General features: G+C 35.1%; 1 protein-coding gene and 1 long non-coding RNA gene across 4 annotated transcripts in view; one reads left to right on the top strand and one right to left on the bottom strand.

Annotated features, from left to right (window-relative positions):
- The window catches only part of LOC128790565 (uncharacterized), a 58,202-nt gene extending 40,696 nt beyond the window's left edge, over window positions 1-17,506 (bottom strand). For both annotated transcript variants that reach the window (XR_008431799.1, XR_008431800.1), the window contains exons 1-2: window positions 17,430-17,506; window positions 15,294-15,374 (exon numbers count right to left, since the gene is read on the bottom strand). This is a non-coding gene — a long non-coding RNA (uncharacterized LOC128790565). The remainder of the gene's footprint in view (window positions 1-15,293; window positions 15,375-17,429) is intronic.
- Window positions 1-21,665, top strand: part of KCNH7 (potassium voltage-gated channel subfamily H member 7) — a 210,725-nt gene that overhangs the window by 124,503 nt on the left and 64,557 nt on the right. Inside the window, exons 3-4 of one of the 2 annotated variants that reach the window (XM_053947398.1) lie at window positions 1,290-1,449; window positions 15,235-15,659. In XM_053947398.1, the coding sequence (XP_053803373.1) occupies window positions 1,290-1,449; window positions 15,235-15,659 (585 nt within the window). Of the gene's footprint in view, window positions 1-1,289; window positions 1,450-15,234; window positions 15,660-17,819; window positions 17,893-21,665 lie in introns of those variants that run through there. The other variant, XM_053947399.1, reaches the window with a different exon arrangement.

Genomic DNA, 21,665 nt, shown 5'->3' on the forward strand with positions numbered 1-21,665 from the left:
GTGGCAAGTGCCACAGCTTAGCTGTTTTATTAAATGCATGGAAGTTACAGCTGCGAAATTTGAAAGGCCAGCATGTCAATTTTATACATGACTCGAATTGCCATATATGCCACATTATAGCAAGTACTACATTAAATATTAGAGGCCAGAATCTGGTCTTGGTTGTAATGATAGAAATTGTACTATCTCTCTCCTCAATGGAAACAAACAAACAAGAAATATTCTTGTACAATCTAGATCAAGATCTGTTTTTGTTAAACTGCATCGGCTGTCAAGTTTCAGTGATTACTGCTTTTGAGTGCCTAAACTGCAGATGATGTACATTAAACCAGTCCCTAGTTATCATGGAAAGACCACGGCTCACAGATGTGTCTGCATGAAATTTTTAGCACATTATTGTATTGCTTACAGCAATCACATTATTTTTGGAACCACTATGTTCTGTAACATTAGTAGAAAGAATTAAATCAAAACTAATGACCTGGTCAACTAAAGCTTCTAAAGCCAGAGTGGAAAAATTAACACAAAGAACTCCTTAAATCTCTAATTAGGTTTTTAAACAAGAACATTCTGGGCACCAGAGGTATTGAAAGTTTACACTCTTTGTTACTTTTAGTATAGGCTGAGTATGTAAAAGCTAGGGTATTTTTAAATTCATACTTCAAATTGTATATAACACTGAAGTCAAACCCTTTTGAAAATTATTAGCGCAGTTTAGAAGATTTTTGTGATGAAGTATAAAACAAATAACAAATAAAATGTTTAACACAAACCTAAACATTTCCCCAAAGTCCCAAAAGACTGAGAGCTAAAATAAGAATAGTGGTATATTTACATCCATAAATACTTAATGCATGACTCATCCTGTGTAATAGAACCAAATGCTTGAAGAATGCTCAACATTTAGAAGAATCAGGTTCTGCTTTCTATGCAAGGACTGTGGTTGGAACAGTGTTCACATTTCTACTTTTGGTGTTAAATGTCTCCATATTACAAGTCCATACAGGCACTTCCAGTGAATAAAAAAAACCAAAAAGTAAAATTGACATTTCAAAGGACACAACTCTTGGTAACGGTGAGATTCCAAGAAATTATGAACAGTGGTATTTCTTTCTATGAAAACATTACGTAATTCTCTAAATTAAAGAATAATATGTTTGATGCTCAATTATTGAAGTCAAATAAATATTCTTCACTGTCTGTTGGTGTAACTAAACTTACTGAAGTGAAAAAAAATTATGTTTCCTTCCATTTATGTATTCCCTTTTTTTTTTTTAATCCATCTGCAGGATCTACCTTCATTTGCAACACCCATATAATTCCAGTGAAAAATCAAGAGGGAGTAGCAATGATGTTTATTATTAATTTTGAGTATGTAACAGATGAAGAGAATGTGGCATCTCCTGAGAAGTGCAAGCCAATATTACCATCTAAACTTGTAAATCGTAAGTTTCTCAATGAAATTTTTTTGCTTACTTCTACTTTTATCTGGCAAAGTAATCAACATGGGCAATAAGGTTAGCAAAGGATGCTATCCCATTGATTGACTCAATAATCTGAAATCATAAGAAGCTAAATGTAGCAAACCTACTGCAAGATGTTGGTAAAATAATCTATCAGGTCTTTGGTAGTACTAACAGCCTAGATCTTGTGAATAGTACTAGGACATATAACTTCATAAAAACTAAAATCTTTCACAGAAGTGCATTACCCTTGACAAAAATCAATTACAAATGGAAAACTTAAAAAAAGCATTGTGATATAGCCCAAATATTTCATCTTAGCCTATTCACAATTGAATATTTCTATTTTATAAAAAAAAATAATTGGTGTAATTTGGTTAATAGTTGTTGAAATGTGATTAAATTAGACTAGAAAATATAAAAATCAGTTAAAACATAATTAAATATCCTGATTTTATCAAATTGAACTATTTAGATTGACTTGAAGGATGGGGGGTGGATGGAAGAATGTACCGGAAATGCTTTTGCTTTCATTCCAGTCTGGAACATAAGTAATGTCAAAATTAGAAAACTCAACACAAATGTCCACTTCTTATACAGCTACACTGTGTAGCTTTCAGCCCCACTATCTGCAGAACATGTGCTCTTTTGCTGACCTTCACCGTGTGCAGCAACAGCACACAATCCTTCTGCTTTACGTCACCACTCACATAATCTACTCTTACTACAAGATTCTCCAGAACACATCCCATTTGTACAAGCTCTTAGTAAAGCACAACATGCTCTAACAGTGAGCATTAACACTTGGAAAATACCTTTGCACAGTGAGATAATCTTTAACATTAGTACAGTAAAGGAACATAAGTATTCCAATTGTTAAATCAACACTTCAGTTTTCTCTAGTTAGGAAATAAAGGCTGGTACAATGGCCACTGTGAGAAGGAGAGAACTTTCTTGATGCAAACACTACATAGCACCTGAAGCGTCCACAGAACCCTACAATGACAGGGTGTGTAAGAATGTGGCAAAGGAAATTTCCATTACTGGAAACTTGCAGTATGCAAATAATTATTGTTCCAAATATCCAATAATTATTGCACCAAATATCACGTTTTTAAAAAAGCCTTTGTAATAGTCTTTACAGTACCTATTTAAAATTTTGTGCTTTTAGGCTTGCTTTTCTTATTCTGTTTTGCATTGGGTTTGGGGTTTTTTAATAACCAATACAGCAACTTTTGTTGGGATTTTTTTGAGATACCAAGAAAACACTTTTTTTCTGCTAATGATACAGTTAAAATCCTATTAAGGGATATCAGAAAAATTTTTAAATTGCATCAGAAAAAAATTATAATAAGTACATCAGGTAAACCCTACCCATATTCTGGTTTTATTTTAGTATAGCATGGTTTTGTGAGTTTGAAACATCTTACTTCCTCCATTTAAAAAGCAATTTTATAACAGATAAAATTGTTCAGCTTGTCCATGCTTACTGTGGTTTTATGGACAAAATAGAAGGTAAAATACCAATTGGGTAGAAAAAAACAGAGCTTCATGTCTTGAAAAAGAACATTTTGTTCTCATATCTGTGACACATCACTGTACACTTTCAAGTGTTATCACTTGCCACACTTTAAAGTGAAAAGCCACTAAAGAGGAAATCTGCAAAAAATCTCCCCATTTTGTCAAAACATCCTTCTCTTGTTTTATGGTATTTACACCTGACATACACAGGGGATTTTCTTGCTGAGAGTTCTTGAAAAATTAATAAATGGATCTCCAAGCTCAGTACATAACTGATCTCTCTCAGAGAGAGATCAAGGTGCAAAAGGAGGCAAGGAAAGGTGACTTGAACCATTTTCCTGCTAGTGGGTACAGCCAGATGCCAGAAACTGGCAGAAAGTAGAGCAGGCACATGGCTGCTCTGTCTTCTACCGAGTTACTTATGGTTTCAGAGCAGACTGTTATGTGGGCCGGATGGGATGGATGGTGATACAAAATATGCTACATAGCCAAAAATTCCTCTTGGCAAAAAGAGGCCAAGCTATGCAAAACATCCAGAAATAACTGCAAAATATTGTGTACAGTTCAATGGTGGTTTTAAACTAAAAGAGAAAAATACCTTGAAATACAGAAAAGGCAGAGAGAGACCAATAAGCTAGAAAAAAAGTCAAAAAAGGTGGATTGTTTACCAGTGAAAACATATTTTTAATGTCATGTTCCCAGCATAAGAAAGGTACACAGCAGATTCTCCAGGAGATAGTTTTTCATCATCATACTCTATTTAGAACAGGTAAACCAGTGGATCACACACAAAATGGACAGTAATAGGTACTGGTTCAGGGGAAAAAAAAGCAAGAAAATCTCTTTGAATGCAGCAATCAATTTAGAGAATAAAAATAGAGAGGGAACCAGACACATAACAAGTGCAATACATCTCTGACAAACAACCAGGAAAAACAACAGCTAATGACAAAAGACAAAAGATTTCAGATTACATTAACATCTACTACCCAGAATCACACAGATCATGAGACATTTCTTTCCAGAGCTCCTTAGATTGAGTTTTTTCATATTAGAATAACTTTTCAACATGAGAAAAAAAAAAAATCGAAAGACTGAGTCAGGTTGCAGGAGAGAAGTAAAAGTTATTAGGAAGCAAAGAGATTGCAACTATTTTCCTGTCCCTAGAAAAGAAGATAACTTTTCATACTCTCATCCTTCCTCTAATGGATTTATCAAGAGCTGATCAAATGTATCAAGTGTAACTTTGAAAAGCCTTTCCTTTTTTCTAAAAGCATCTATTCTGCAAGCTGCAGCCAACAGTTTTGAATACGCTGCCACTTACCATAGGGCTCCTCATGAGAGAAATTGCCACTGAGGTGAGCTCAGTTGATTACAGCAGAGTGCTAATAACATTGAGGTTGTGGATGGTTGCTGATCCCTGTATGGGTCATTCACTTGAGAGTTGGACTCATCCTTCCATTTCAGAATGTTCTATGATTCTGTAAAATCTAATGCAATGTAATAAAAAAAGCATTTCATGCTGTGAAGAAAAGAGGGATTTCAACCTGTTAAAGGGCTGAGGACCCTCTGAACAAATTAAGACCTATGGAAGACAAGTAGCATTTTTTAGGTTTAGCACAGTGACTGCATTTAGCTCTGGATGGGCAAACATTTAAAAATTTATCAGCTAAATATTGGAGGATATTTCCAACAGTGTTTGTAAGCTCTCTAGTACAAGGATTCTGTCTTTTGTTATGTGCCAGGATGATGGCTAACAAAGGTTCTGATTCAGCACTGGGCTTGGCAGATGATGATAATAATAGATTATAAAAAAAAAAAAAGGTATGTTTCAGGAGTCTGATGAGCACATTTGAGTATAAATAGAATTCTTTCTAGTCTGCTGCTCAAGACTTATATGCAGCAAATGTCTGAATAGGCAGGAATGTGAAAAGTGAAGATAGGGGCTTCAGAATAGCAGCGCAAAAGTTCTTTCAGTTGATCCTTTTCTTCCCCTAATATTTTCTGGCATGAATTTATCACCAGTTCTCACTGGCAGCTGGAACAGTTTTTGTATAACCAAATAGTGAAATTTTGGAAGATCCTAGCATGCACTAACCCTGTAAAAAAATCACAGTCAACTTTTTCACTCTTTTCTGTTTCATTTTTGTAGTTTGCAGCAATTCTACTTTCCAATGTATGCCAGTTCCCTAGTAAAACAAAGGAAATCTTTGCTTATATATAACTCTTCTCTTTTTTTTTTGAGGAAAAAAGGGTATAGCCCAAAACTTTTGCCATATCTTTTCGTTTAAGCTTCTAATCAAACTTAATTTAATACTACCCCTGTTCCATCTTTGCATTCAGATACATGCAGAAATTTCTTCTGTACATACTTATCCCAAACTAGGTAACATCCTCTTATCCAGTAAGAATGTATTTGTACAACGTGCACCCAAAGAGAGACTTAGAGAAACTGATTTCTGCTATAGATGTCCATTCATCATTCAATCTTTCTAAGCTTTGTCTCATTTCCATATTTGAGAATTCTGGTCATTCTTATTTCAGTTATTTTCTAATAAGTTTGGTTGGCTTTTGTGTTGCCTTTTCTTAGATCATGTAAACATTTTAGAATTCCAGAAATTAACATCTATGCCCAAAGACAAAAACACTTAATAACTTTACCCCACCTCATTTTACATTTGGAACATTTAAGACATAAATACTTGCTTTGTAAATGAAGCGATATTTGTGTAGTGTATTGAAGTGTTAAGACTGATAGATTTGAGCTACATAAGCCCTAAAAATGGATTCTACTCATCTCTAGCAGTTCTTATGGACTGTTCTCTCTTACACCTTCTAAGACACTAACAGTTGCTTGATTGTCATTATTATGATAAAAAATTATTCCTAAAAATGTAATTAATACATTTTCATGAATCTAACCATTTGCAAAGCTGTATAAAATTTTGAACTCAAACTAAAATAATGCATAATGTATATTTAGCAAGAAATATAGAGTAGATTTTCTACAATGAACTAAATTAAGAAAAGATGTGATTTTATACCACCTTAGCAAAAAACTTCTTTGAACTCTAGCAAATTATAATTTAAATTTATCTACTAGTAACAGTTTTTAACCAAAATAACATGAATTCCCATTCAGTGTGTTGCACAAACTTTTTTAAAATCCTTATTATAAAGTGTTAATCTATAACTTCTGGGTGTAAATATGTCTTTTATATGAATGGTTGAGGAAAGGGACCCTTAGTATTCAATTTATTCTCAAATCTTTCAAACATTCCACTCTGGCATGTTCATCCAGTCCATTATTTTATGAGGAGTTTTTTATGGTGATATACAGAAGTAGTGGCATAAATTACTATTTGCTCATGGCACCTGATTCTATTCCTCAAAACTCTGAAATACTTCTTGTCTGTAAAACTAATGACTACAAGATAGCAAAATCAACCATGACATAGACTGAACTCAGAAAATCAACAGCCAATTCAAACTTAAGAAACCTATAGCTTGAGGATCCTGAATTCAATGTGAAGAATGTGGCTACAATTTTTCTGCTCAAAAAAGACCATTTGTGGGATTGCAATGAGTAAAAACCTTTCAGAAATTAATTCTGAGTTGTCTTAATTTTCTGCCCCACCTAGAGCATTCTACCTTTTTACTGACCTATAATGCTTTTTCTAATATTTAATGCAGCCCTGTCTAGATCACAACTTTTATTAATCAGTAGGCTAAAATAGCTTTATTTCTTTAATTTCAAAACAATTTGACTAGCTAGAAGTACTAACTTACAATCTAAATATTGTTTCCCAAACATTGTGTTTATTGCCTCATGGGAGAAAGCCCAAACAGTTATTTGATTAAATATGTAATTGGATTCTGCCAAAGAGGGATATTTCAGGATTGTCTTATCATTTTATCATTTCAAAATCTATAAGCCTAATAAAGACACTAGAATAATTTATTGGATTTCTTTCTGTGAAGGAAACTAGAGCATCTGTTATGTATCTAATAAATGGAAAATAACTTTCTTTGGATAAGGCTCAAATGAAATCGGGAGGCTAATAATATTCTTAAAACAGCCAAAACCATGATCAGAAAACCTTTGAAGCAACTTCTTCAAGGTGCTTACTGTTCAGAAAATTTTCCTCTTTCCTGGCCCTAGCAATGGAGTTACATCTGAGAATCAGAGAACACTCTATACACTGATGTTGTAAACAAGCAGAACTGCAATTTAAATCAGGCCTTTCCTTCCAGTCAAAGAGCTAGCTTAAAAACACAGTATTTGCTTCCCTCTGTGCAAAGCACTTTGTTATATAAGTAAGTATAGCAGTTTAGTGAAAGGTAAGCATATCTTTTTAGTCCTAGAAATATTAGGACGGCAACGAAATACTGCATACTGTTTGATGCATGCAATTTTGCCTCATAGAATATGGCACATATAAGTAAGAGTAAGCCCCTGACTTTGCCCAAAATGTAATGAGAAATTTGTCCAGGATCTTATTTTTAGCTGCACCACTGGAAGCAAATTCATCTTCAGTGAGGGCTAGTCAAGAAAAATTGTGTTCAGGAGGACAAAGGTTTCTATCTAGCCAGTCAGCAGCATAGACCTGAAAACCCCAATGTCAATTATGTGTATTTGTCTCCAAGGTAAATTACAGTAAATATTAGGCAAACTGAAACAGCACTGAACTCTTAGCAAAAGGAATATGGCCAAACACCAATCACCAGTAAAAGACAGAAGAACCTCTGTCTGCTATTACCTCCTTCAGTGCTCCACAAACACCCAACTGTCTAAATTAATAGAACAGCCACTGAGATAAATAATTTTTCTTAGTCTTCTTCTACAGAGAAATACGAGTGGGGTAGCTTTACTTCTGTTTCTTCATGATGGCTGCTGTTGGGGCTCAGCTCAGAAAGGAAGCCTTCCTGGATTCCATGAACTGTAATTAGTTGTTTAAATTACAGCCTCACCCAACTACAATCACAGAGCTATTTTGCTATGTCTTGTACAAACATTCAGTAAAAGAAAAGCAATCTCTGCTTAGAGTGAAAATAAAAAAGAGAGAGTGACACAGCTTTCAGTAGCTTTCAGTGGAGGCAACTTATGCATACCACACAGGTATTCCAGTGATATATTTTCATTAATTTTTAACAGGTCTCCTATCTATCTGTTACTTTCAGAACATTTAAAACAGGGGGGATACTGTGAGGCAACTTGAAGGCAAGGATAATGATTTTCTGAAGTCATCCCACATTATAATACATACCCTCAGGAAAGTATAAAGGTAGTGAGTTTTACTTCATTCTCTGATGGAAGAAAGAGACACATTTCTATTATTCATAATAAGAATTAGCACAGAGAACTTAACACATCTGTGCGCTTGCCAAATTGAATTATAGATTTTGACCTTGAAGAGGAAAAAAATCAGAACTATTAGGGTATCTCAAGCTTAGACAAAAATGATCTACTAGAAAGCAGGAAAGATTTCCAATGGATTTGAGAAGCTTTCAGATGGATGTTTACAATAAATATGCTTTTTTATTTATAATCTTCAACTTGAAAAGACTTGCTTTAAGATAAGCAAACAAAATAGATCTATAGATAAAAATAAGGGAGTTTACCTCCATCATGTCTTACTTCTCAAGCCCAGAATCCTGTCATTATTACTTGACTATTTTAAGCATCCAGGCAAGTTGAGCATTTCAAAAACCTTAGAGCAACTGGCAAGGACATATAGTCTGAAGAGCTTTTGCCATGTAGAGATGAAATAAGTGGGGCCTGTTAGGAATATGAAACTAAGCTCATATTCTGAACAGATGTCAGAGAATAAAGTCTATTCTTCTGATGAAAATTATGAATTTTTCAACTTTTCAGTAAGTTTCATCCAAATAAAATTGTCATTGTCTAGCAAAAAATTTATCATTAATTAGAAGTTCCTTTTCATGAGAAATAGCATGTTAGTCTGTGTAAACCTATTTTAGTTTTCTGTCTGGAACCTTAGCCGACTTTAAAACTTGGTAATTGGAAACATATATTGATCTAGTAATTATTAAATATTTCTTAATTTAATACTTCTTAAATTTTCCAAATAAAAAGCCAATGGACTTTCAGAATAATTCTTCTGCATATTACATATATTGTATGCATATTACATATATTTGAAGCTACCTGAATTAGCTTCTAAAATGTGTGGAAATTTAATATTCTGCCTTCTTTTCTTAATAGTCTGTTTATTTTTTGAATCTGTTTCAAGCAAAAGCTTTTTGTAAATTTAGTTTAATTGTATTTCAGATGGTAACAACCTTTCAAGTGGCTCTTCTTCAGGTAAATCCATTTTCTAAAATTCTATCTACAAAAGTCCTTTTATTGCTTTGCTCTGGCTATATTATTTCAAGATCTCATTACATTTTATATAATTCTAGAAGAGTGCAAGTCATAATATGGCTCTTGCTCTCACTGTCTGAATATTTATTTCTGCAAAAATACAGATATAACAGGTAAACTATTAAATTTAGTATAATTATATGACATACAAAATCCAAACTTAATGATACTTCTCATTTTATTATTACTGAAAGTAGCAGTATGCAGAGCATAAAAAAACTTCTTCAATCAATATATGAGACAAAACACATTGCAGAAATGGATAGTGGTATATGAATTCAGTGTTAAAACATAGAAAACATCTTCAGGCTTCCTGTTTCAGAGAAAAGCAATATTTTTTATCCTATGAAGCCTGGCAGCCATGGTGATGAAGGGCTGAGAACTTCTTGAGAGCTTGATTCAATAGATAGAATAAATTCTTTTTCCCAGCTGCCAAAAACCCACCACAGTCATACCAAGACAGCTAAATATTGTGCTAGGTAACAAATAATTTAGATATAATATTTTCTGTGATGCTTGCTGTTTTATTTCATTGCAGTTATTTGCTTCTTTTTTTTCTTTCATATTTCTAATCATATTTAAGAAACAAAAATGCAAGAAATAACATCTCTTTCAGAGAGGACAAAAAAATATTTCATATAGCTTTTTTACAAAAGCACTTCAACTCCTATAAGTGTAATGGATAAGATATAGTAAAATGACATTTCTATCAACAAGTAGAAGAAAAACATGTAAATGTACCAATTCATATTAACATTCAAGGATATCAGGATTATGTCTTTTGAGAGAGACCCTGTTTACATTGTTCTGACTGAATTCACTCATCAACCACACACAGAAGAGCCCCACAAGCAGTCAGAGACTTCAAGACTTCATTCCTTTCCTTTCATAGCCTGACAGAGTCCGAGTCCTATGTGCAGATATCAAAGTTAAATCTTTCTCACTTACAAGAGAACATAAAGAAGATTGCTGGTTTCTTATACTGGTACAAGACACATGCAACCTTAAATTTTACAGAAAACTAAAAAAAGTGCCAAAATTAAAGGAGACCATACCAGAGGATAAAAAAAAGAAGGGTATTCAGCATCTGAGAATTATGAATTCTAGCTTCTAATGTTAATAATTGCATATGCCTTGCTTTTTTCCTCCTGAAAATAAATTATTTAATGAGCAGAGCAAGAAAGTTATCCACTTAAGTATGCTTCAATACTTTTTGGGAAAAAGAACTGAAAAAACAATAATTGTCTCTTTCTGCAATTGTTTGTCCCAAGGCCTGCTGTGGCCAGACAGAAAATAAGGCTTCATCACCTGCCACAGAGTTTGCATAGAGTAGATTCAAGTATTTGCTGCTATTTTAGACTGTCAGTGTTTAGGGATTCTGCTTCTCAAAAGCAATTGTTTCCTTTAATCTGTTGCATGAGTTGCTAGATGGCATTTCCAAGCCTTTGAGCAGCAATTCAATAACTGTCACATAATTCTGATAATCTAAATCCTGGAATTCTGAGAAAATATTTCAGCAAAGGTCTGATTTGTGCTACTATTGTGAAAGTAATTTCACTTATTCTTTGGGGAAGGTTTCAGAACAAAGGTATTATGGAATTAGCCCATGCTCTGAAGGACAGTCTGTCATAACTGACTATCTTACCTACCCTTGTCAAGGAAATCCATTTATAATAGGTTGGTCATTGTGGATATGTATGTTCTATTCTTTAATCTTATATCTTGAAAAAGTAACATATGTTTCATATTATAGCCAGACCAGTCATTCACCATTGTAAAACTATCCAAGACCTGATTTTCTTCAAAATGCTACGACAGACAACAGGTTGTACAGAAACATGAGCAGCTCACTTTGGTTCAGCTCTCAGCCTAGGAGAAGTGGTACATCACACCAGGAAACAGTTCTGACAGTTGCTACACCTTACATAGACAACCTTCTGCAAACTCTTTTTATATTTGAGCTCCTTTGATTTGATTTTGGAAAGTCTAAATCTAGAGAAGGTTGAGACAAATAGATTAAATCTAGCTGCCAGCTAGGGAGCCTGAGACTAGCTTGTATTTTTCCTTTTGCTTTCACATTCTGGGGTTTGGATAACTGCTTTGCATCAGCATGAAAATAACAATACTACCAGTGGTGCTACAAAAGCTGGCTGAGCAATTCTTTGAGGAGCTGTCACAACTTTTCAGCTGTCACCTCTTAGGATTCCCCTTCTGCAGTGCTTGGGATAGTATTGCAGGAATCCCACTGACATGAACTAAACAAACTTTGGGAGATAACACAGCATCTACCACTAACCAGAGACCACTAAAGAAATTGTAGAGAAGGTAAAACTCTCTCAGTTGCAGGCATTTCTCTGTCTTAGCCACTGTGTCTTTTATGTAAATATACATTTTCACCACTAGAAATCTGGGGACTACCTTCACTATATCAAGAAAATGATCAGGCCAAATATAATTTCCCTTCTGTTTTATGAAATGTTTGCACAGAACAGACACAAGAATCACTAGCCATGCAAGTGTATTGGGTTACGAAATAAATAATTTCAGATATTTTTGCTGGAATACCCCGTTTTGTATTGATGGAGCAGAAAATTTGCAACCATGATTGTAGCTGTTGATACAGTCTTTTGGGAACTAATTTTCATTCTTCCTTTTTTTTTTCCCTGACACAAAATTCCATATGGTTTTATTCAGTGTCTAAGAATAGCAACTTTCTATTAATGTTAGCACTTCTTTTTGCAATACATATGGAAAAACAAGGATATTAATTTTTCTTATCAAGATAGGATTTTTTCTCAAAACTATTAATCTAAACATTTTCTTTCCATTAATTCTAAGTCTTCTCCTTTGATCTCCCAAAATATGAGACAGAATTAAAAAAGGCTTCCCGAACACAAGAAAAGTAAATTTGAGTTTGACTTTGGACACAATTCTATCTGCAAACAGTTTAGAAGAGTCATATATCATCTACAGTGATATTTTTGGACTGATTTCTACTATTTAGAAACTTTAACAGCTGAGATGGCACAGAGAATAAGTGCAACCAACAGATTAACTCATTTGCAAATTACTTATTCAGTAAAGTGAGGTTTGAAAGGAGGAGGTGGAGTAAGTCTGGGATTGTGACTCAGACTCAACTGCTTTCCTCAATTGCTCTTAGAAAGACACAGTCATACAAATCTCTGACTCAGCATTAATAAGAATTTGGCAATCTAGTCTTTAATAAACATAAGGATTTTAACGTAACATTATCTCTGAATTCACAGTAAATAGCCAATTGCATCTGAAAACTGTTTGAGAATTGTAAGCCAAGATCCATCTGCTCTGACATCATACTTACACAAAATAGGGGTTGTCCATTACCAAACAAAAGATTTCACCCCATATGCAGGATGCCAGGAAAGCTTCCACTGGCACTTTTGGTCTATACTGGGACAGCAGGCCTGAGGCCTGAATGAATTTTGCTTCATGACAAATTGTGTTATTACACTTCCTTGCTCAGCTCAGATCAGTAAACTATACAAATTCTGAATGGGCCCACTGAAAACTTTAGCTACAGGAGAGAGATGAATGTTCAGCACACCATGTAGCTCATTACCTGTTCACTGAAGAATAGCAGTACTCCTTCTCTTACGAATATTCAAATTAAAAAGCAGGCAATAGGGTTTGAGACTATTTATTACGGTGTATAGAAGAAAAGCAAAAAGCTGCTCATCTAAGTTTTCTATTTCATGCCCAAAAGTCTTAACAAGAAGCAAAATTCTCATTGAGTATTCTTTCCAGCTGAAGTGCAGTTAGACAGCTAAATCAGTAATGCAGTATAACGTGGTCATATTAACGTGGTGAGGCAGAAAAGACCATCTGCAGAACCATGAATATGACTAAAATAGAGTGCCAACAAAAAGCCTTGAATAGTGTCTAATGCCAGAAATCCTTATGAATGGTGCTTTTAAGAATTTCAGCGTAATTGATAAAAAAGAGAATTATAGTATTTTTTCACTTTGGATGCAATAAGCTTTCAAAATTGATTTATAAGCTGCTTTACAGCTCAATTCTACAAGCATTTAAAAATAATAATTTTTTTTTACGTTCTTCGCTAATTTCAACTGTGAGCAGTTGTAGTTTTCAAGCTTACTTAGAAGAAATCTACACACTCCCATGGTGCACTCTGCTGAATATCACTGTGTAGACTGAAAATTGGCACTTTTAACTGCTGTTCTAAAGATGCATGACTCTGGTTTATGTAACAGAGATTTCTGTCTATTTTTTTCTGTCGTGTGTATATGCTTGGAGTGATAAATTAATTGCTAAATATTTGGAATTCAACAAAGTTTTTGAAAAATTGTCAAGGACAAAAAAGGAATATCATTACATGGATTTATATTTTAAAGTAGGGAAAAAAGGTGGAAATAAATCACCAGATTTCTGAACACTTGGATGTTATCCATTTAGAATTCAAAATACAATTCCATATTCAATACTAAATACATAGGAGATCAATTTAAAAATATTAAACGATTAAGCTGGGTCATCTATTGTTCTCCGATTACTGTCTGCCATAGGCATAAAAGAAAGACAATTTCAAAACATGTCAGTATCAAATGATAGATTGCTGTGTTAAATTAATAAATGTTAGGTAGCCACAAATGCTGGCAATTTAAACTGACTGAAAAAAAATTACCTTATCCCAAACAGAACTTCTTATCCCAGAAACAGAGAATAAGAACATAGTTTGAAATATTCTCCAAGAAATCATTTCACTAATGATTCACTGTTGAAAACACTTATGTGGCAAAGCAATGAGATACAAAAAGTTATTTAATAAGTCAAGCTGTTTATACAATGACATCTGATCATTTCAATTTTTTTAAATATTTTATTTTGTTAAACTTTCTTTATAATTACTTTTTCTAAACTGTTTAATATGTTTTCTGTACATCTGAAGTCCCCGTGCCTCCATCTGTGAGTTGTATTACACAAAAGCTTACAATATTTGTTATTTAGGTTTGGCTTTTTAGAAGGGTATTCTGTAAATTTTGCAATTCTTCCCCTGTAGTTTCTTTCTTTGTACCATATTATACTCTTCCTCTCAGCTACTGATATTCCTTACCATTACACAAAGTGTTAGTTTTCCACATACTCAGGATAGTCTCCCCTGCCATTCAAGGCACCAAGCCCAACTTAGCACATCTCATGCAAATGTAAACAATAATTGCATTGTAAAGGTGCAACTGAGGCTTGAGAGTGGTCTTGCTCTTTTTTCTTTGCTTTACTCCTTTATTTTTCATTTTAAACTTGTAAAAATTGTTTCATCTAATCATCAGATGTAAGTGTTGGAGAAGATTGTAGCAAAACTGATATTCAGCTTACTTGTCTCTCTTAAGAAATTAGCCCTGGTATCTTCCTGTTTATCCTGTAGCCAATAAGTGCATATATCAGCAGTACATTTATAAGCACATGGAGTTCCACTAGTATTAGAATCCACAAATATCTATTTCAGGATAACAACTACCAAGCAAAGTGTTAGACATATTTTGGCAGTCTTTTATAGATACAGAGATTTTTAATTTAGAAAGGATCATCTGAACCTCATAGCTTTTAAAATAGGCTGTAGAATTAATGCTGCTATTCCCATTCTAAGCTCAAGAACTTAGGTCTGACTGGAATATGAAATCTTTTAAGACCCCAACTATAATAAACTTGGAGTTACATTATATTTGTATATTTACACATTCCATTACTAAGCATTTTAATTTATTAGGAATAGGTACCATCATTTATTGTAAATGAAAAAAAGCTGATTTTAATGACCAGACACTAAGGTGTAATCTTTTCTTCTGTTTCTGTGCATTTACATGTAGGCAGACTTTTTGGGTTCCGGCTACCTGGATTGAGACTTCTGACATACAGAAAGCAGTCCTTACCCCAGGAGGATCCCGATGCAGTCATAATCGATTCGTCTAAGCACAGCGATGACTCAGTGGCAATGAAGCACTTTAAATCACCTACAAAGGAAAGCTGTAGTCCTTCAGAAGTGGATGATACAAAAGCACTGATTCAACACAGTAAATGTTCACCTTTGGTTAATATATCTGGACCTCTTGACCACTCATCACCTAAGCAGCAGTGGGACAGACTTTACCCTGACATGATACAGACAAGCAATCCACTAACCCATTCCAGATCAAAGGAAAGTATTTGTAGTATACGGAGAGCCTCTTCAGTACATGACATAGAAGGCTTTAATGTCCATCCCAAGAACATTTTTAGGGACCGTCATGCAAGTGAAGGTATGGTAGAAAGTCAATCACTATTTTCTGATGTACTAAAAAAGGAATTATTTCAATATTTCATAGTAATAATAATCACTTTGTAAACAAAGCTAAATTTAATGACCCAATGGTGCATTGAAAGTATTAAGGGCCCCAAATGTGCCGGGCTTATGTAAACTAAATATTGTTTTTAATTTCCAAGGAGACTAATGGAATCATGGTGTTGATCTTCTCTATAGGGATATAGCAAATATTGGGGCCAGCATTCCTAAAGCTAATATTGGGGTTTAGGGGGGAAAAAAAAATCAGATGATCAAATTATAATTGCATCTACCATTCTCTCCTATACTTACATACATTAGATTGTCTTTGATTGTATGAAATCCTACTTCAGAAACTGATAAGTTTATTTCTCTTAAATCTGTAATGTGCAGATTTTACATTCCCTGATCCAACACTGAGACATGCTTTTTCTCTCATGCTGAAGAAACTATCCTCAGCAATTCTACTGACATGTATTGTGTAATGAATAGTGAAATACTTGGTGAAATGGTGAAATGCTTAGTGTAAACTTCATTTAAGTGTGATTTTCTTTTTGCACTAGCATATTCATTTTTCATTGTAGTAGTTCCCAAATGGTAATTCTTCATCCAGTTATGTATCTATGGAAATGTGTAAAAATCAGTTTGAATATTAAGTGTCTTTGATTAGAGTGGTAGAAAGCTGATGCATAAATTACCACATAATTTAATACTTGCTGAATGGAGGAGCAAAATTTCTATCTCCACTTTATGGAAAAAGTTTTTTCAAATGTTAAATACTAAGGAAAATAATTACTACTATGAGGAGTCAATAATCCAATTGAATTCCTAAGGCTTCTCCTGCAATGTGATCATTTACAGTGTAAATAGACAAAACACTCTCACTCTGTTTTCACTTTTTATAAACTACAAAATAGTAGAGAACCAGGCCCTAATTTATGCCATACATAGTCATTCTAGTAAAACTCAGCAGAAGAGAGGATGGCTCTCAGAAAGGCATTAGACTTAGTAACCATCCTTGATGCCATCTGCTTACGATCACATTAGAATTGGACACCTTCTGCTGAAAAGATGTTTAAATTTATCCAGCAAGTCCTAATTGCCTAGCTCAACGGTGAGCCATAAAACCCTATTATTGCTATAAAATTATCCATGCAAGTAAGGCAACCAAGATTCAGCTTAAATCATCTGCTCCAGGCTTGCAGTTTCTGAACAGGGAGAATGAAAAACCTTATTTTACAACAAGTAAAAGTAAACTACAGTCCCAAAGGGCTAAACTCTTACCAAAGGAAAAATACGGTTAACATATTTTCCCATTATGTTTTTATTTTGAGTTTTGTCAAATCATTCAAAAACTACTACTCTAACTGAAAATGCAAGTCAAGTCAGGATTCAATTTTTTCTACCCTTTCCAGTTCAAAAAATATTAATTGAATCAGTAAAGCAGAATTCTGAAAGAAGAGAATAACATTACTTAGCTTAATACTAACTACAGTAATTTACCTGCAGTCAAATTTTAAGATAATGCAATTGAGAATAAAAATTATTTCATGTGTTAAATTGTGTAGCTTTGTTGCCTATCACTTTAAAATTATCTTCATTGTGCCCATTATATGCCAAAAGATATTACACTAAAAATGACAGCTTAGCATTTTAAATTCATTTGAGTGTACTGGATCAAATTCCATTATAAATTTGCCTATATGACAGCAAAGGCAACAGGGCAGGAACTGTTTCCTACACTCACCATCCAAAATGCAGCCAAGCCAGCCTCATCTGAAACACCAGCCATGCAGATTCTGCAGGCAGGTACAAGTGCAGAAATGTTATTGTCTTCACAAAGTGGACTCAGCAAGATTGCTGCAACCTTCTGAAACAGCAGCAGGCTTTTGATCCCAACTCAGCCTAATCTCCAGTACTGCTACAGATGCATGTCCCAGGAAGGCATTGGGCTAGGAAGAGCTAAACACCTTTCCACTGCCCGGGTCCAGCGGGCCCAGCTGGATGCGCCGTGCTCGCCCAGGAAGCTGAGGAGAAGCCAGCAGGCAGCAGGTGTGGCAAGGCCCAGCGCCATCTGCAATGCCCCCGGCAGGTCACGGCCTCTGTCCAGAGCAGGGCTGACCACCCTCCACAGGCACAGGGCTGCTGTGGCACAGCCAGATCAGAAATGCCTCAGCCTCAGAGGTGGCCTGTCAGCCCAGGCAAAGAAGGTGAATGTCTGTGTGAGCCCAAAGCACATCTGAGAGCTGGGAACCTTGGCACAGCAGGTGTTCGCACCAGGAGGAAGGCCCCATTCCCTGCCAGACCTGCCTCACACCCCTCAGAGCCACAGGGCACGACACAAGGGGACGGTGCCCTGTGGATCACATTATTATCACATGATCTAGTGTGGCAGCTACCTCTGCACCTGTGTGGCTTCTTTAAAATAGTGATAACAGCAGCGCTAATAATATTCTACCTGAAAAGGTTTGATTTCACAAGTGGATTCAGGGCCAGGTGAGGCTATGAGGACAGAAAGCTTTGCCAATGTTTCCTTGTAGAGAGGCACCTAAGAGCTGAAGAAAGGTTTAAGGTGTATCTTTCTCCAGCACTTACTCAGAAGGGCATTGCTTAGGTTGCTGCCATGTTAAAAGTGCTTCCTCACGTGAGTCAAGGCAGGTGTGGGGGGCCTGGGGGTCTGTGCCATGCAGCCACCCTGCACTTCTGCCTCAGCTTTTCTCCATTATGTGGGACTAATTACTTCTTCTTGGCACTTTTGCAAAGAAGAAATATTTTTTTTCCTGCAACCCACTGCCAGACTTGTGGAGAAAGAATTTTATCATGTTTCTATTAAGGCAAGTTAGATAAAGCCAGTCCTACTGCCTGATGATCTACTCCAGACACTTTTACACATTATCTCAATTGTCAGAGTGACTTCACCTTCACTTAAAGTCTTCATAATACAGTCAAGGAGGTGCAACAATATTTCAATTCAAAGCATGCACACTTTGAAGCCATATTTTCTACTTTTTCTGATGTAGATTTTAGTTGTCTTTTTTTTGTCTTCTCCACTTTTATTATGCTGAAAACCAGACAATGGTCGCAATGTCAAAGGTAAAGTATACATCTAGACTGTACTTTCCAGTATTTCAATCAGCCACACTTTTTGGCATGTTACTTTGCCTGCTGTATGAAATGTTCAAATGCAATATTCTCTAGGGCTAGGTCTATTACATAAATTATATTTGTTAAACATGTAGTTATTAATGTAACTCTTGTCTCAAAGCACTAACTACAAATCGCTGGAAAAAGTGAAGGCATAGTTAAACAGCCTTTTGATTTAATTATCTGCTGATTTAAAAAAAGGAAGGGAGGGAGATAGAACATATCATAGTTACTTAACTCAGTGCTTTTGTCCTTAAGCAGTCAAAACTTCTGTTGAAGGTACCAGGAGTTTTACCTGTAAAAAGATGTGTGATTGTATGAGGACATTAGCAAATGATCCATTGTTACAAGGTACTTCATTTTCAGTTAACTCTCTCAAAAATAAATAACTGATAATCAGGACCCTTGTGGAAGTATCTTCACTTATTCCTCTTTTGTCTCTTTAAAACTAGTTTCACGTTCCTGGATGGCAGGGGGTATGGTTTCAAGCTTCCTGTAACATCAAAATGTGCATGCATGAACTTCATTGCCAATTTCATGTTTAAATAATATTTAGTGCAATTACAAAACTTTTTCTTTTCACCAGCATTGAGCTACATGTTTTAGAAGCAATTTGAACTTAATCTGTAAATTACTTCCCCCGTTTCTGAAGACCACTTACTAAGGTGTTCGGTTTAATTGCCATATTTGTATGTGGGAAAACTGGTTTGTGACTTCATGCATGACGCAAAAAGTGTGTGTACCTGGTAAAATCTCTCCAAACTGCATGCAGTGCATGATACAGGTTTTGTAAAACAATTTGTGGACTACAAAATCATTGCATTCGCTTCATATGTATGTTGGCAAAATCTTGGGGCAAAAACATATAGTTTCTGTGCTGTACAATAATTTTTATAAATGTATTTACTGCTGGTGAAAGACTATGAATTGGCAGCTCAGGAGAGTGAAATAATTTCTCAATGCATTGTGTAAGCAAGGACAATGAAATCCTACCATCAAAATGGGGAGCCCAAACTTAACCTGATTCTCCTTTTTAGGCTAGGCAGAAGCAAGTCATTCTCCCTGCTTATTCAGTTCTCTACCTCTCTGTTGAAACTGTCAATCAGAGTGCCAATTAGTATCAATTGTGATTGTGATTTGTTATGGCCCCCTTTTCCTGCTTCCTGCTATAACAGTATAGCAATAATCCACTAAGCTGTCAAGTATCAGCTCAATTTCTGCCGGCCTGGGCTGTACTTAAGCTAATACTGTCTTTCAATCAATTACCATTGTCAATGAGGTGCATTATACCTTTCACCACTTTCTGAAGCAAAAGAAGGTGGGGGAAAAGAAGCAAGATTCTATTCTCATGTGCAATGAGCTTAAGCCTAATATCATGCTCTAGGGCATGAGTATTAGGTAGCAAAAGAGAGAGTAATCCCCTTTGGAATGGAAGCAATAAAAGATGTAAATCCCAGAAACCAAATTTAAGTATCTATGAAGTTACTAATAAAACAAAATCTTGCCTACTCTCTAATCACAGATTTGCCTAGGCTTAGTTTCCTATTTGAATTCCTAAGGTATGAAGGATCTTGTTGATCTGATAAATGATTTCAACTTGATATCCTGCTTACATCTAAACTGATTCAATATTCAGAAACTATTGCTCAAACTAACAGGGAAGCAGGGCTGGAAAATTGCAGTCTGACCACATGTCCAATAGCACACACCAGTCAGAATAGTCACTTCACTGATTTGTGAGGAGACTGTGAGCCCTGATATATTTTGAGCACTAATTTTTAGTAGACTCATATAGATGATGTGAAAGATAGATTCAGGTTGCACTTGGGCAAAAAGGTATTGAAATATAGTATCACAATCCCTTGGTGGTGCCCTCAGTAGCAGGCTTTTTTACCATTCCTTGCAGGTGAAAGGTAGTGCTTTCTTCCCTATTCCAATGAAGGTGTTCCACAAAAAAAAAATATACTCGGAGAAAAAGAAAAAAAGAAAGACTGTTTAGCAGTTTAATGATTAGAGAACTCAGGCACAAATTCTTTTTTGTACCCAGACTTTTAGTCTAGAGCATCATGCCCTCCCTTTTCATCTTAAATTCCTTTCTGCACAGTGGCAAAATTTTAAATGGAGTAATAGAGATTTTCTATCTGTGGCCCAGATTAACATGCAATTATCATGAGTTTAGGAGATAGAAAACATGTATAGATCCTTATAAGCTTCAAAAGAAAATGAAATGTCTGCTTCTTCAACAAGCATTTGAAGCCAGGTGTGATGGAACATCAGCCCTTACTTTAAAAATTTTGCCAAAAGAAAACCAGCATAAAGCATTTCCCCACAGCCATTCCCAAGCAGCTGGTTGAATTTCATTCATTCTCACATTGCAAATAAAATCAACTGTTCCACTGTTGACTTTGCAATTTACCCCACAGGCCTAATTCTATCCCATTGACTGTTCCTGAATCGACATATACATTCTTGTTTTCCTCTCAGGAAGACAAAATAAAGCCTCAAAAAGAAGAAAAAGAGAAAAGCATCACATTGTTGCCCTTAATAGAATTAAGGCAACCTTAAATAAGGTTCTCATGTGGATCTGAGAAATACCCTTCAATCTCACACTTTATGTACATTACTAATGACTGCAAGACCTGGATTTCTTTCTTAAATCCCTAAGTGGATTTAGTTCTCACTGTCTAAACATCTTTATAGTTCTTTTTCCAATATTGTTCTCAAAAAGAACTTTTCCTTGCAATGAATACTTTTGGCTTCCCAATGAACCTTATGATGACAGTACAAAACAAGTATTCTGATAATTCATATTGCTTTCTTGTTCAAACAACTCTGTATA

The sequence above is a fragment of the Vidua chalybeata genome, chromosome 7 (assembly GCF_026979565.1).
Source record: "Vidua chalybeata isolate OUT-0048 chromosome 7, bVidCha1 merged haplotype, whole genome shotgun sequence".
Lineage (NCBI taxonomy): Eukaryota > Metazoa > Chordata > Aves > Passeriformes > Viduidae > Vidua > Vidua chalybeata.